Raw genomic sequence first — 12,178 nt, forward strand, 5'->3', positions numbered from 1 at the left:
TGAGTTAGTGACAAGCTAGCTAGCTAGCTAGGAAAGTGGCATTGCGTGTAGCCCACCAATCAAAATGATGCCAAAAGATTTGTGAACCAAAGCATGTGCTGCTGAGGTGTAAAAGAACTCAAAGAACAAGCAACATACGTGGATTTGATCCATCAAATTAAGGAATCTCTCTGCGCCCAATTTCTCTCTGAATATTTCACCAAAGAAAAATCTGAAGCACATATTGATATATAGAAGATTCTCTGAGACCCACAAAAGAAAAGATTGATGGAAGATTCTCTTATTATGCCACTTGATAATTAAGTTGATAAGAGCTCCGACTGCTCACACTTCATCTTTCTTCAATAAACGTACTCCTTTTCGATCGCCGACTCTAATTGCCTAATTGGTAAACCCCAAAAGCCATGCACCCACCACTTTATAGAGAGTTTAGTCTTTCCTACACTCACTGCCTGCCTTTCTTTGCATGCCTTTGAAACTTTGAGTCTCACTTTCACACCACAAATTCTTCCATTTGTGACATGCATCTATACATGCTGACTACACTGCATAGTGCATACATATGGGTAGATCCCCGCTCACCCATCAGTCATCACACAAAAACCAACAAAATAAAGTTGTGTAGTGTCCAACAAGTAAAGTAGGAGCCTAGGTGACCAAAATTCTTTTATTTTATTCGAGATTGTTTTCCCTTAATAATATATGTTAAAAAAACCCAAAACCAATCGATTTTAATTATTTTGCCTAAAGGTTGGAAAAATGGAAAGTTTGTATATATATTTTTGTGGGTTACCGTCTGGAAAATAAAAAATTGAACATTGTCCCTCTTTTTGGAGTTTGTCTTGGCCAAAACTTTTGTCAATTATATAGTTTGCGTGGAAGGTATATATTGCACAAATTATTGAGCCTATTTTAATATTTTTGTTGTTTTGTTAAAATTAAACAAATTTCTAAAACAGATTATAATTATATGAGAAAAATGTAGCAAGAAGGATGAAATTATGAGAGGACTCACTATAAGAAATGTGAACAAAATTCACACTCATTTGTGGCATAAAATGAAGTGACAATTAGGCAATAGAAATTAAAGTGTTTCGATTTTAACAAAAATTGGTGACAATTGGACAATGAGGACTAAAGTTTCCAATTGTCATCTTTTTTTGTGCCACTAATAAAGAGTGTGCTTTACTCATATTTCTTGTAGTAACTGATTAGTTTATTACTCTATTCACAAGTATAATCTTGGACCTTGTGAAGATAACTTCAATTCCTAGCTACTAAGAGTGCAATGAATATAATAGAAAAATTACAAAAGAATTGTTTGGGTTCCAACTTCCAACTAAGCATAAAAAAAAAACCAAATTCTCCATAAAAGTTGATCATATTGATACAATAATTAGGCGGTGACACCGTGTAATGCAAGATATTAATTGGTGTGTGTGGATATGAAGTTGAGAAAACGTAAAAGCTTTCTTTATTGTGCAGCCGCCTCTTTTTAGTCTTGTAGCACTTTCAGTCTTTCAGTAGTGGCAACTCTTTTTTTTTTTGGATACTGTGCAAACCCATCCAACTTCTTCAAAAGAAACAAGAAACGTGCAAAATACCTTTTTGAGTCATGTGCTCTCTAAACTTCTAAAGTAATGACCGAAAGTAAATAAATATAAAATTCAACCCTACAAAAAGTATATCAATTTTAAAATTTTCCATGTCTAACATAAATAATATTTCTTTTGGATAAGAATTATATTATTATACTTTCAGTTCCTTACGGGCCTAACCACAGTTTATTGTTCGGTAATTCTTGGAAGTTTGCGTCTTTGGCTGTCTAGAACACCACGAAAAATTCAAATTATAAACTGTAATTAGGCTCCTAAAAAACTAATTACTTATTGAGTATTGTTATTTTGACAGTCTCAACTCTCAACTACCATCTTGGCATTTTGTGTATTATTTTCTTAATATATTTGGAATTGATGTGTAAGTTACATTTCTAAATAATAGAATACAAAATCGAGTGGTTTTTCAACGAAACACCCAAAAATTATCAAAGCGGGCTAAACATAAGAAGAAATAAACTACCATAAATTATAAGTTAGAAAGAATATATAAACCATTCAATATCTCAATGAATATTTCCAAAAAAATATTGGCCGTTGAGCTAAAGTCCATCAACTTGCTTGTACCGAAAAAAAAAAAAAGTCCATCAACTTGCTATACTTGATTGACAACCTTAATTAATAGTGCTAATTAATGCATAACAAAATGTCGATTGACAATTATAACTTTGACAACATGAGCCCACCAAGGTAGGCACAGTTGTATATGGCCAAGAAAATAATAAATAAAAAATGCTTCTAAATTTTGGTAGTTGTTTGTTGCCAACCAAAATACAACTCACAGCTATATATCCTTGATTGCAAATTGAGGCCATGCTAGCTCTAAATTATTCAGGAGTCACGACAATAACACCCAAATAATAAGGTGTATAACTATTTATTGTCTATACCCTAATAAATTCTAAACTTTATATTGTATTAATAATTTATATATGCTCTAATTTGAATGGGTTCATGATTCAATTTCTGATAAGTCCTAAAATTTATGTTGTATCAATAATAATCATACACATGCTATAATTTAAATAAATTCTTGACACAATTTTAGCATACCACATAATATTACCATTTTGTGCATTTGGTATATCCTTAAAAGCAAATAAGTAAAGCAAACAACAACAAGATGGACCTTGTTAATGGAACTTGCGTCCTTGCCCATCAAAACAGGGCCGAAAACATACAGAAAAAGAACAAAAAAAAAAAAAAAAAGGCTGGGTACTACAGCCTAAAACAGTTCAATATATAACAAAAAAAAATTCATTTTTAATACAAAAATAGTAAAATTAAGCAAAACACAAAATAATAATTAGGTTAAAATAATAATAAAGCAAAGAGATAACTAGAAAAGGCCCCTAGATTTGGAGGTCACCAGTTAGTCAAAAAACAGCTCTAGATAGAGGTAATAAAGAATCTATCGTTTTCATGTTTTTGCTTTTCTTGGGGTTCAATTAACGTCCATTAGTATGGCATGCTATAAATAGTTGCAGAGGGCCATCATCATAAGCAAGTCATACCCCTATTGTCTAAAAAGAAATCCCACCAACACCAAAACCAACCCATCTTCTGGTTTCTCTCAAAGTTCACGAGTCTCTGCACCGTTGGTTGAATCTCATCGCATTTTGGTTGATATCTTCCCAGGAAGTCTGAGAAAAAACAGAGCTTTTCTTCAAAGAGTTGGGTTTGAGAAGAGCTTTGAGTCATATTCAAGATCGGTTAAAGGATTGGTTGAGGTGATGGAGCAGAAGCACATTTTCTTGTCTGCTCTGAGTGTTGGGGTTGGAGTTGGGGTGGGGCTGGGATTGAGTTCTGGGCAGGCAATGAGCAAATGGGTAGGCGGCAATTGCTCGGCGGATGAGGTCACGGCGGAGCAGATTGAACAGGAGTTGATGAGGCAGGTGGTGGATGGGAGAGACAGCAAGGTTACATTTGAGGACTTTCCTTATTACCTAAGGTGATTGGGGAATTTCTTACCCAATAAGTTCAATAACATAGTTTTTTGTTTATCAATCATTTAGGCAAGCACATGGAAGATGGGTCTGTTGTTGTATATCTAATTATCTTTGTAGAATGTTAATAAAGTTGAGTGTTTTAACCAATTTTGTGATAAGTCAATTCATAAACAAATGATTAACCATGCTAAGATCTTCTGCTCCTTTCAGTTGTGACCAATTAGTTTGATTTTTTTTTTTCTCTTAATCTGATGGCTTTGTCAATTTGTTCGGTAGTTTTCTCTGTCTTTATTAATACTTTGCCTTGCTCAATAGGTTTTTTAGCGTTGAGTTTTTTCAGCTATGGATAATTCTGGGACCATACCTCTAAGGTAGAATCATGATGTAGATGTTCATTTATGCCATAAATCGTTTTGTCATCCTCTAAATATTGCCAGGATAAATCTTTTTTTTTTTTTTTTTCTCTTGATTGATATACTATTTTTAAATCCAAGCTTCATCCCAAATTATAAGATATCTATTATATGCTATCTCATGTTTCATATACTATAGCTGTAGTTTCATATTGGATATTAGATCTATTACAGAGTAGAATCACAAGTACTTTTTTTGTAAAGCATATCATAAGTGCTCTTTCTTGTCCTGAAACTTGGCACCCTTATGTATATTCTTATAAGAAGGCATTGTTATGGATGACAGCAAACTGTAAACCCTAAACCCTAGTTCTGGTGAAACAACCTTAAACCTTTGTGCAAGGGGAGGCATATCATTTTTCTGTGAAAACCTCAGTTCATGGGGAGCATCTTTTCTGATTTTCATGCCATACACCCTTGAAGAAAGTTATGTGATCATGTGTACTTTGGAGGTCCAAGATGGACCATCTTTGAAAGTCCAAAGTACTGCCATATCTTCCTACTTATATGATCCATATACTTGAACTTGTGTTGATGCAACATCTTACTGCTCTCATTATATTTACAATTTTTTTTTTGTTTTTTTGTAATGATGGCAATGACAGAGAGAGAACTCGGCTGTTATTAACAAGTGCTGCATATGTTCATCTGAAGCACTCCGACTTATCCAAGCACACCCGGAACCTTTCACCAGCAAGTAGAGCTATTTTGCTCTCAGGACCTGCAGGTATGCTATTTGGAAATGATATCTGATTTTTGGAGTTTTGCATTGATATACTTATTCCTTAACATTGCTTTGAGCTAATCTCTTTGCATGTTTTATTTCACGAAGAACTTTATCATCAAATGCTTGCCAAGGCCTTAGCACATTACTTTGAATCAAAGTTGCTGTTGTTGGATGTTACTGATTTTTCTATCAAGGTAACTATGTGCAACTTTAATCTTCATTACATTTGTTTCGTCATATAGTAATACTTATACCTGTCATTTTTACATGTTACAGGTGCAGAGTAAATATGGGTGTGCCAAAAAAGAATCTGTAAGCTTTCTCTGCTTCATAATGAGAAATTAAGAATGTTTTAATCTTTGCTGACTTCGTAGTGGAAACATTAGATTTAGTGAGTGATGAATCCCTGAACCCAAATGTAGTGGGTTGCTTTTATTGTTTGAGCTCAATGTTTTATATTTCTGCACTTCATCTATCTCTGTCACATTGTAAATTATGTTGAATGGAAAAGTTGACCAATTAGCTCAAGTCAAATCTTTCCTGATTCATTGGTTTCTGTTTGTAGCATCTTAAGAGGTCCTTCTCAGAGGTGACATTGGAGCGAATGTCCAGTTTGTTTGGTTCCTTCTCAATCCTCCCTTCGAGTGGGGAAACTAATGGTATGAAAGGAAGTAAAGCTAAATCTTTTTGTTAAAGCTCCTCTTATTGAATCCTATCACATGTTCATGTCCTCAGTTTAGCGACAAGTGGTAATTTCCACACTTCACTGTTGTTAAAATCAATTATTTTCTTACAGGCACATTACGTCGGAAAAGCAGTACTACAGATCTCAGATCAAGGTATAGTAATGGATCAGTTTTGATTGTTGAATTAAATGTGCCACAGTGGTTATATGTAGTGTTTTGTTTCTCAATTGTCACTGTCTTATACCTGCAGGAGCACTGAAGGACTAAATAATCCTAAAACACTTCACAGAAATGCCTCCTCTGCATCTGATATGAGTAGCATCTCTTCCAAATCTGCTCCCACAAATTCAGGTTTATTCAGACAGCCAAATATTGGCTGTTTAAATATCTACCTGTTTTGCATTAGCTACGTAGGGAAGTGCTTTAAATTTATACTTACTATTCTGTGATTCTTTTGTTTTTTCAGTTCCTCTCAAGCGCATTAGCAGCTGGTGTTTTGATGAGAAACTTTTTCTACAGTCACTTTACAAGGTAATGTCGTCACATATAATTCGATAATACTTTCAGTTGATGTGAATAATGATACATACTAGTTGATGTGGCTAGAGGTACAATTCTCAATTGCAGGCTTATGGCCTTTTCTTCCTTTTGATATAAGTGGTGTCTCAACCCCATGCCATTTTACCCACCAGATGCAGAATTCATTCTATAAATACCAGTTTTTAAGTTTCTTTTTTCTTTTTTCTTTTTGTCCGTAGAATGCAGAACTTTGGTCAGTATAGACTAGATAGTTTGTAGCTTCAGAAGATCTAAAAATGGTAGTTTAGTACTAACAGGCAAGAATATTTGTTTTCTTACAGGTCTTAGCTTCCATATCAGAAACTGGTTCGATCATTTTATACCTCAGGGACGTTGAGAAGCTTTTTCTCCAATCACAACGGTTATACGATTTGTTCAACAAAATGTTGAAGAAACTTTCAGGGTCGGTGCTAATACTTGGTTCCCGGATGTTAGACGAAGAAGATGATTGCAAAGAAGTTGATGAGAGGCTTGCTGTTTTGTTCCCTTACAATATTGAGATCAAACCCCCTGAAGATGAGACTCATCTTCTTGGATGGAAAGCCCAACTGGAAGAGGACATGAAGATGATCCAGTTTCAAGATAACAAAAACCACATAGCTGAGGTACTTGCGGCAAATGATCTTGAATGTGATGATCTAGGTTCAATTTGTCATGCAGACACAATGGTCCTCAGCAACTATATAGAAGAAATCGTGGTGTCGGCAATATCTTATCATTTGATGCATAACAAGGATCCAGAATATCGAAATGGAAAGCTTGTTATATCATCAAAGAGGTAGATACCAAGTTTCTGTATGCATGATTTCTCAATTAGATCGTTTTTTGGTTATATTTTATTGCAAAATACAGTTTTATCTGATCACTATTCTTGACCTGGAACAGTTTGTCGCATGGGTTGAGTATATTCCAGGAGGGAAAAAGTGGCGGGAGAGATTCTCTGAGACTGGACACTAATGCTGATTCCACCAAGGTTTTTCTTCTTATATTTGTTTTCACCTCTTCATATTTACATTTCAACAATTGGATTAAAATGGAACTAGCACTAAAGTTTAATGTCTCAATGGTTTATCATTTCTCTCCAATTTTAGAGATCTGAAGGGGAAGAGGCTGTTGGTGCAAAGACTGAATCAAAGTCTGAAACTGGGGCATCTGAAAACAAAAGTGAAGCAGAGAAATCTGGTTCTGCAGTGAAGAAGGCCAACGAGAGTCCACCTCCGCCAAAAGTTGTAAGTTCAAATCCTTCAATACTATGCATAAAACCCAGCTGGTTGACAGTACCTGTTTTCTTCAGATCTTCTTTGTCTTATAGAAGTATCATGGTGTTTGTGCAGGAAGTTCCCCCTGACAATGAATTTGAAAAGCGCATAAGGCCAGAGGTTATCCCTGCAAATGAGATTGGAGTAACATTTGCAGATATTGGTGCATTGGATGACATTAAAGAATCACTTCAGGAGTTGGTCATGCTCCCTCTTCGAAGACCCGACCTTTTCAAAGGTGGGCTTCTTAAGCCCTGTAGAGGCATATTGCTTTTTGGTCCTCCTGGTACTGGAAAAACAATGCTGGCAAAGGCCATCGCAAGTGAAGCCGGAGCAAGTTTTATCAATGTCTCAATGTCCACCATCACTTCAAAATGGTTTGGGGAAGATGAAAAGAATGTTCGAGCTCTGTTCACACTTGCAGCAAAGGTCTCCCCAACTATTATCTTTGTGGATGAGGTTGACAGCATGCTTGGGCAGCGGACTAGAGTTGGGGAGCATGAGGCCATGAGGAAGATTAAAAATGAGTTCATGACACACTGGGATGGGCTGTTGACTAAATCTGGAGAGCGAATTCTTGTTCTCGCTGCAACCAACAGGCCATTTGACCTTGATGAAGCAATCATCAGGCGGTTTGAGCGCAGGTATAAATGCATATTTTGTTACATTCAGGATTCTCATAATTCTTTTTCTTTTTTCTTAGAATTTATATTGATCGGTGACTCTTATATGATAGTACAAATTGTGACTTAGCTTCATGTCTGCTAACTGACTATTTTTTGTGTTGAAAAGAGTCATGGTTGGCCTTCCCTCCGTTGAGAACAGGGAAAAGATCATGAGAACTCTTCTTTCAAAAGAAAAGGTCGAAAATCTAGACTTTAAGGAGCTTGCAACCATGACAGAGGGATACAGTGGAAGTGATCTTAAGGTTAGTTTTCTAATTGATAGCGTTAGTAATTTAAAGTTGTGATCAGTATGATGAGCTCATGAAACTTTACTACTGGAAAAACAGAACTTGTGTGTGACAGCAGCTTATCGACCTGTGAGGGAGCTTATACAACAGGAGAGATTAAAGGATATGGTAATTTCGTACCTCTTACACTCTTCCTCTGTCTCAGCATGCATATTCATGTTTTTCAACTTTTTTCATCGACAGTAATGCTTAATGATTTTCAAAAACTTCAAAATACAGGAAAAGAAGAAGAGAGAAGCAGCAGGCAAGAGCACAGAAGATGCTTCAGAGCCAAAAGAAGAAGAAAAAGAGGACCGCGTAATTACCCTGAGGCCATTAAACATGGAAGACATGAGACAGGCGAAGAATCAGGTAGCTTCACCTTCTTTTCTATGTTTTGCCAACAGAAACTACCTTTTTTTTGGTTTTCTCTATGCTTATGCATGTGTATGGTGCGATGCAGGTTGCTGCAAGTTTCGCTGCAGAGGGATCGGTGATGAGTGAGCTGAAACAGTGGAATGAATTGTACGGAGAGGGCGGCTCAAGGAAGAAGCAACAACTAACTTATTTCCTCTAAGGGAAGGGAAGCAGGCATCTTAGACAGTCATCAGCTCCGTTCTGTGAGAAAAGATATGAAAGAGTTTTGAGGAAAGCTGGAAGGTCCACCTGATCAAACACAAACTTTTGATGGCAAGCGACAAGGTGACAATCAATTAAAAGCTCTTGGCTCTGATCCATGCCCAAGGAAAAGCTTTAGAACCCAATGAAAGTATATATATGGGTGTTCAATACATCTGCTCATGTATCTGTTTGGCATTTGTATGTAAGCGAGGGTTCTGGGTATTTATTAGGCCATCTTACAAACCCATTGCCACAGGTTTTATTGGGATTTGAATCATTCTGTGGAGAGTGTGGTATTTGGAAATCCATGTGAGATTTCAGAGAGTAGTGGGAGGAAAATGCACTGAATTTGTTTGATTTGCTGTATAGATAAGATAGCTTATGGACAACAACATTCGCATACGTACGGTTAGAGCATTTTGCTCTACACATGTAGATTGAGCTTTTGCTTTATTATATTATATTTCATATCGTTTGCAAATGGCAAGATGGTCATTAGGAGCGAATTAAATAACTACACGAGGATTTAATTATAAAAGTTTGAAATATGGAGGAAATTAAAAGAAGACGGGGAGCAAAATGGTGGTCGAAATTAACCTTGTCGAGTTGAGGAGTGGGCTTTGATCGAGCCTGTCCTGGAGCATGCGAGCCAAGTCGATGGCAGTGGCTAGGGAGGTGATGCGATCTCGAGTTGCAGCTCTTCCTTTAAACCTTTGATAAAGCAGTTTGAATTGCTCGCATTTCCTCGGTCCAAGTGGGTGGAACTGCTCGGCTAGCCCAACTCAGGAACTCTGCTTCGTTATTGTTGGGCTTGGGCTTGGGCCCTGCAAGTCTCAGTTGCTGGAGTTGTTCTAGAATTACTTCCTGGAACTCTGGAAGTGAGCTTCTCTGGAGGCCATGGAGTTCATCAATCCGTGCAACTCCTTCTGCAACTCGTTTTGCTTCTTTGCTAAAGAGAGCATGGACCCCACTAGCTCCTCAATCCGATCGAGCCTCCGTTTGATCGTTCTCGACTTCTTCATCAAACCCTAGGGAACCCATTTCTTGGCCGGAATGGCACTTTTTGCCCATCTCGATCGGAATCAAGCAAAATCAAATTGCCCACAATATATATAACACATCTTTTTTTAAGGCGTACGTCGATCGTTAATTAGGTCTATATAAAGCAAATCGAATCAAGTACTTGACTTGCACGTAAATTATTAATTTAGAATTTAATGATACACGAATATTATCATTCATAATCTTAGAGGACTTATTTTCCTTATCATTTAATCAATTTGTATTATCTCTTTTTATGTATTTTTATCCTTGTAAATTAATACTAGGGTTGGTATCGGCTCGGTAACCAAACCGAAAGCTCCCAACTTGCCAACTGACCAACCGACCGAGGCCAATCGAAATACCAAAATGTCAACTGCAATCGATCCAACGGTGGTGGTGGTCAACTATCGACTGTGTTGAAGGCGGTCGAAATAGAGTGAGGTAGAGGTTTGGAGGGGTGTCTCGGGTGGTGGTGGTGGTGATGGGCAGGTCTAGAGGGAGTGTTGATCGAAGTGGGCTGGAGAGGTCTTGGGTGGTGGTGCTTAGCGGTGGAGATCACATGTGGTGGTGACTAGTGATCACCCGACAGAGAACGAGAAAGAATGTGAAAGCTGTGAGAGATAGTGTGAGTGAGAGAGATGCAGATACACAAATAGGTTTGACAGAAATGAGAGAGAGAGAGATGCAAGCTGAGAAGTGCATAGATGGGGAAGTCGGTCGGTTTGGTCGGAATGCCAGTTCTGGAAACCAAAACTGGCTCAACACCGATTGAGGTCGTTGGTATGGAAATCCGACCGTTAGCCGAGCTTCCACTGAAAACAACAAAAACCGACAAACTGATCGATTCAGTACGGTCGGCTTTTTGATAACCTAAATTCTAAACCTTGTTGGTAGTGGTCGATTCAAGTTTGGCTTGGAGCTTCTGGTTCTGCAAGCGAGCCAAGTGCATGGCAGAGGCTAAGGAGGTGGGGCGAAAGGGTAAGACCTCGTGGATGAGTTTTTCATTTAAACCGCCAATAAAGGTTGCTGTTAACAGATCATCGGTCCAACCCCAAGTCTGTGCTCGGCAAGCCAATCTCAGGAACTCATTCTCGAAGTCATCAAACGATTCATCCTCGTTCCTCTTCCTGCACAACACCACGTACACAGGTCCTTGTTGATATCAAACTTCCCTCCATCCCCAAACCGCGACTCGAAGCTGTCTTTCAAAGAGTGAAAGGTTATCCATGGAATCGCATCGCCCTTCAAGTGAAGGGAGGGCGTTTTCTTCTCCTCCACGAAACACAGGGAACTTCATGCTGGAATACAGACTCGACATCTATGGCTGCTGCTGCTGCTCGTTCTTCTTGTTGTTGTTCTTGGGCCCAGAAAGCCTCAGTTGCCGGAGTTCTTCTAGAATTCGTTCGTGGTAGTGATCTTGTTTGGAAGCCATCAACTTCTGCAACTCGTTCTGCAACTCGTTTTGCTTCTTTGCTGCAGAGAGTAATGAGTATGGACCCGGCTAGCTCCAGAATCCGAGCCTCCGTTTCATCCCTGTCGACTTCTAGACCCAACTCTAGGGAACCCATCTTATCTCTTGGGCAGAATCAGCCTTTTTTCCGATCTAGGTATTCATGTATGTTACTTTACAATTGATACATCAATTTATAGGGGAAAACAAATCAGATTAATAACTTTTCTTTTTGAGAATAAATCATATTATTATCCATAGTTTGTAAATATTATATGTTGTAACTAGATTAGTACTCTTATATCACGAGAATTGTGTGTGACTGTATTACCAGCTATATGGTGTTATAAATATATTAAAACTACTTCTCAAATTATTGTGGTTTGAAACATAATTTCTCTAAAAAATTTTATGGTATCAGATTCAAGGTATTAACATGTTAAGTTGTCCCGTTTAAATTGTATATGTCTTAGGTCATCTAATTTAAATTGTACACTTCTTAAGTCACTTAATTTAAGTTGTACACATGTTTAACTTGATTTCAACATTTCAAATGAGAAGACGTGTGAGAATATTAGATTACAAGTCTAAATTTCTTGGTTTAATTATAATTCCAATGCAATTAGCGAAATTACTTAATTTGCAAGCAAATTTATCAAAATAAAATCTCCACTCAAAAAATAAATAAATAAACAATTCCTATCACGGTACATACACGTCATCTAAATAGGTAAGTAAATTTGCCCAATCATATAAGTACGTAGCCCATCATGTATTGGTAGGCAAGTGTAACTTATATGGACTTAAGCAGCCCAATTAGCCATGGCCCATCAGAATTATGGTATATCAGAAAGAAATCAAGAATTATGGTCTCTCGCTGTG

The 12,178-nt window shown here is 37.4% G+C and overlaps 1 protein-coding gene across 3 annotated transcripts; it reads left to right on the forward strand.

Moving 5' to 3' along the window:
• The first annotated feature begins 3,117 nt into the window (after positions 1 to 3,117).
• Positions 3,118 to 9,596, forward strand: LOC147289325 (P-loop containing nucleoside triphosphate hydrolases superfamily protein). Of its 3 annotated transcripts, none has more exons than XM_086236227.1 (16): positions 3,120 to 3,567; positions 4,584 to 4,705; positions 4,811 to 4,899; positions 4,982 to 5,017; positions 5,271 to 5,364; positions 5,502 to 5,544; positions 5,642 to 5,742; positions 5,858 to 5,922; positions 6,252 to 6,748; positions 6,856 to 6,943; positions 7,062 to 7,199; positions 7,305 to 7,873; positions 8,022 to 8,157; positions 8,242 to 8,310; positions 8,422 to 8,553; positions 8,645 to 9,596. In XM_086236227.1, exons 1-16 carry the CDS (start codon positions 3,350 to 3,352, stop codon positions 8,756 to 8,758), a joined length of 2,511 nt encoding a protein of 836 aa, XP_086092353.1. In that variant the 5' UTR covers positions 3,120 to 3,349; the 3' UTR covers positions 8,759 to 9,596. The 3 variants fall into 3 exon arrangements, with proteins under 3 accessions (XP_086092352.1, XP_086092353.1, XP_086092354.1); XM_086236228.1 differs by lacking the exon at positions 3,120 to 3,567 and adding an exon at positions 3,893 to 3,936; XM_086236226.1 differs by having other exon boundaries at positions 3,118 to 3,567; positions 7,062 to 7,873.
• Positions 9,597 to 12,178: the final 2,582 nt, after the last annotated feature.

This window comes from Dryas octopetala, chromosome 3 (assembly GCF_963921425.1).
Source record: "Dryas octopetala chromosome 3, drDryOcto1.1, whole genome shotgun sequence".
In the NCBI taxonomy this organism is placed as follows: Eukaryota; Viridiplantae; Streptophyta; class Magnoliopsida; order Rosales; family Rosaceae; genus Dryas; species Dryas octopetala.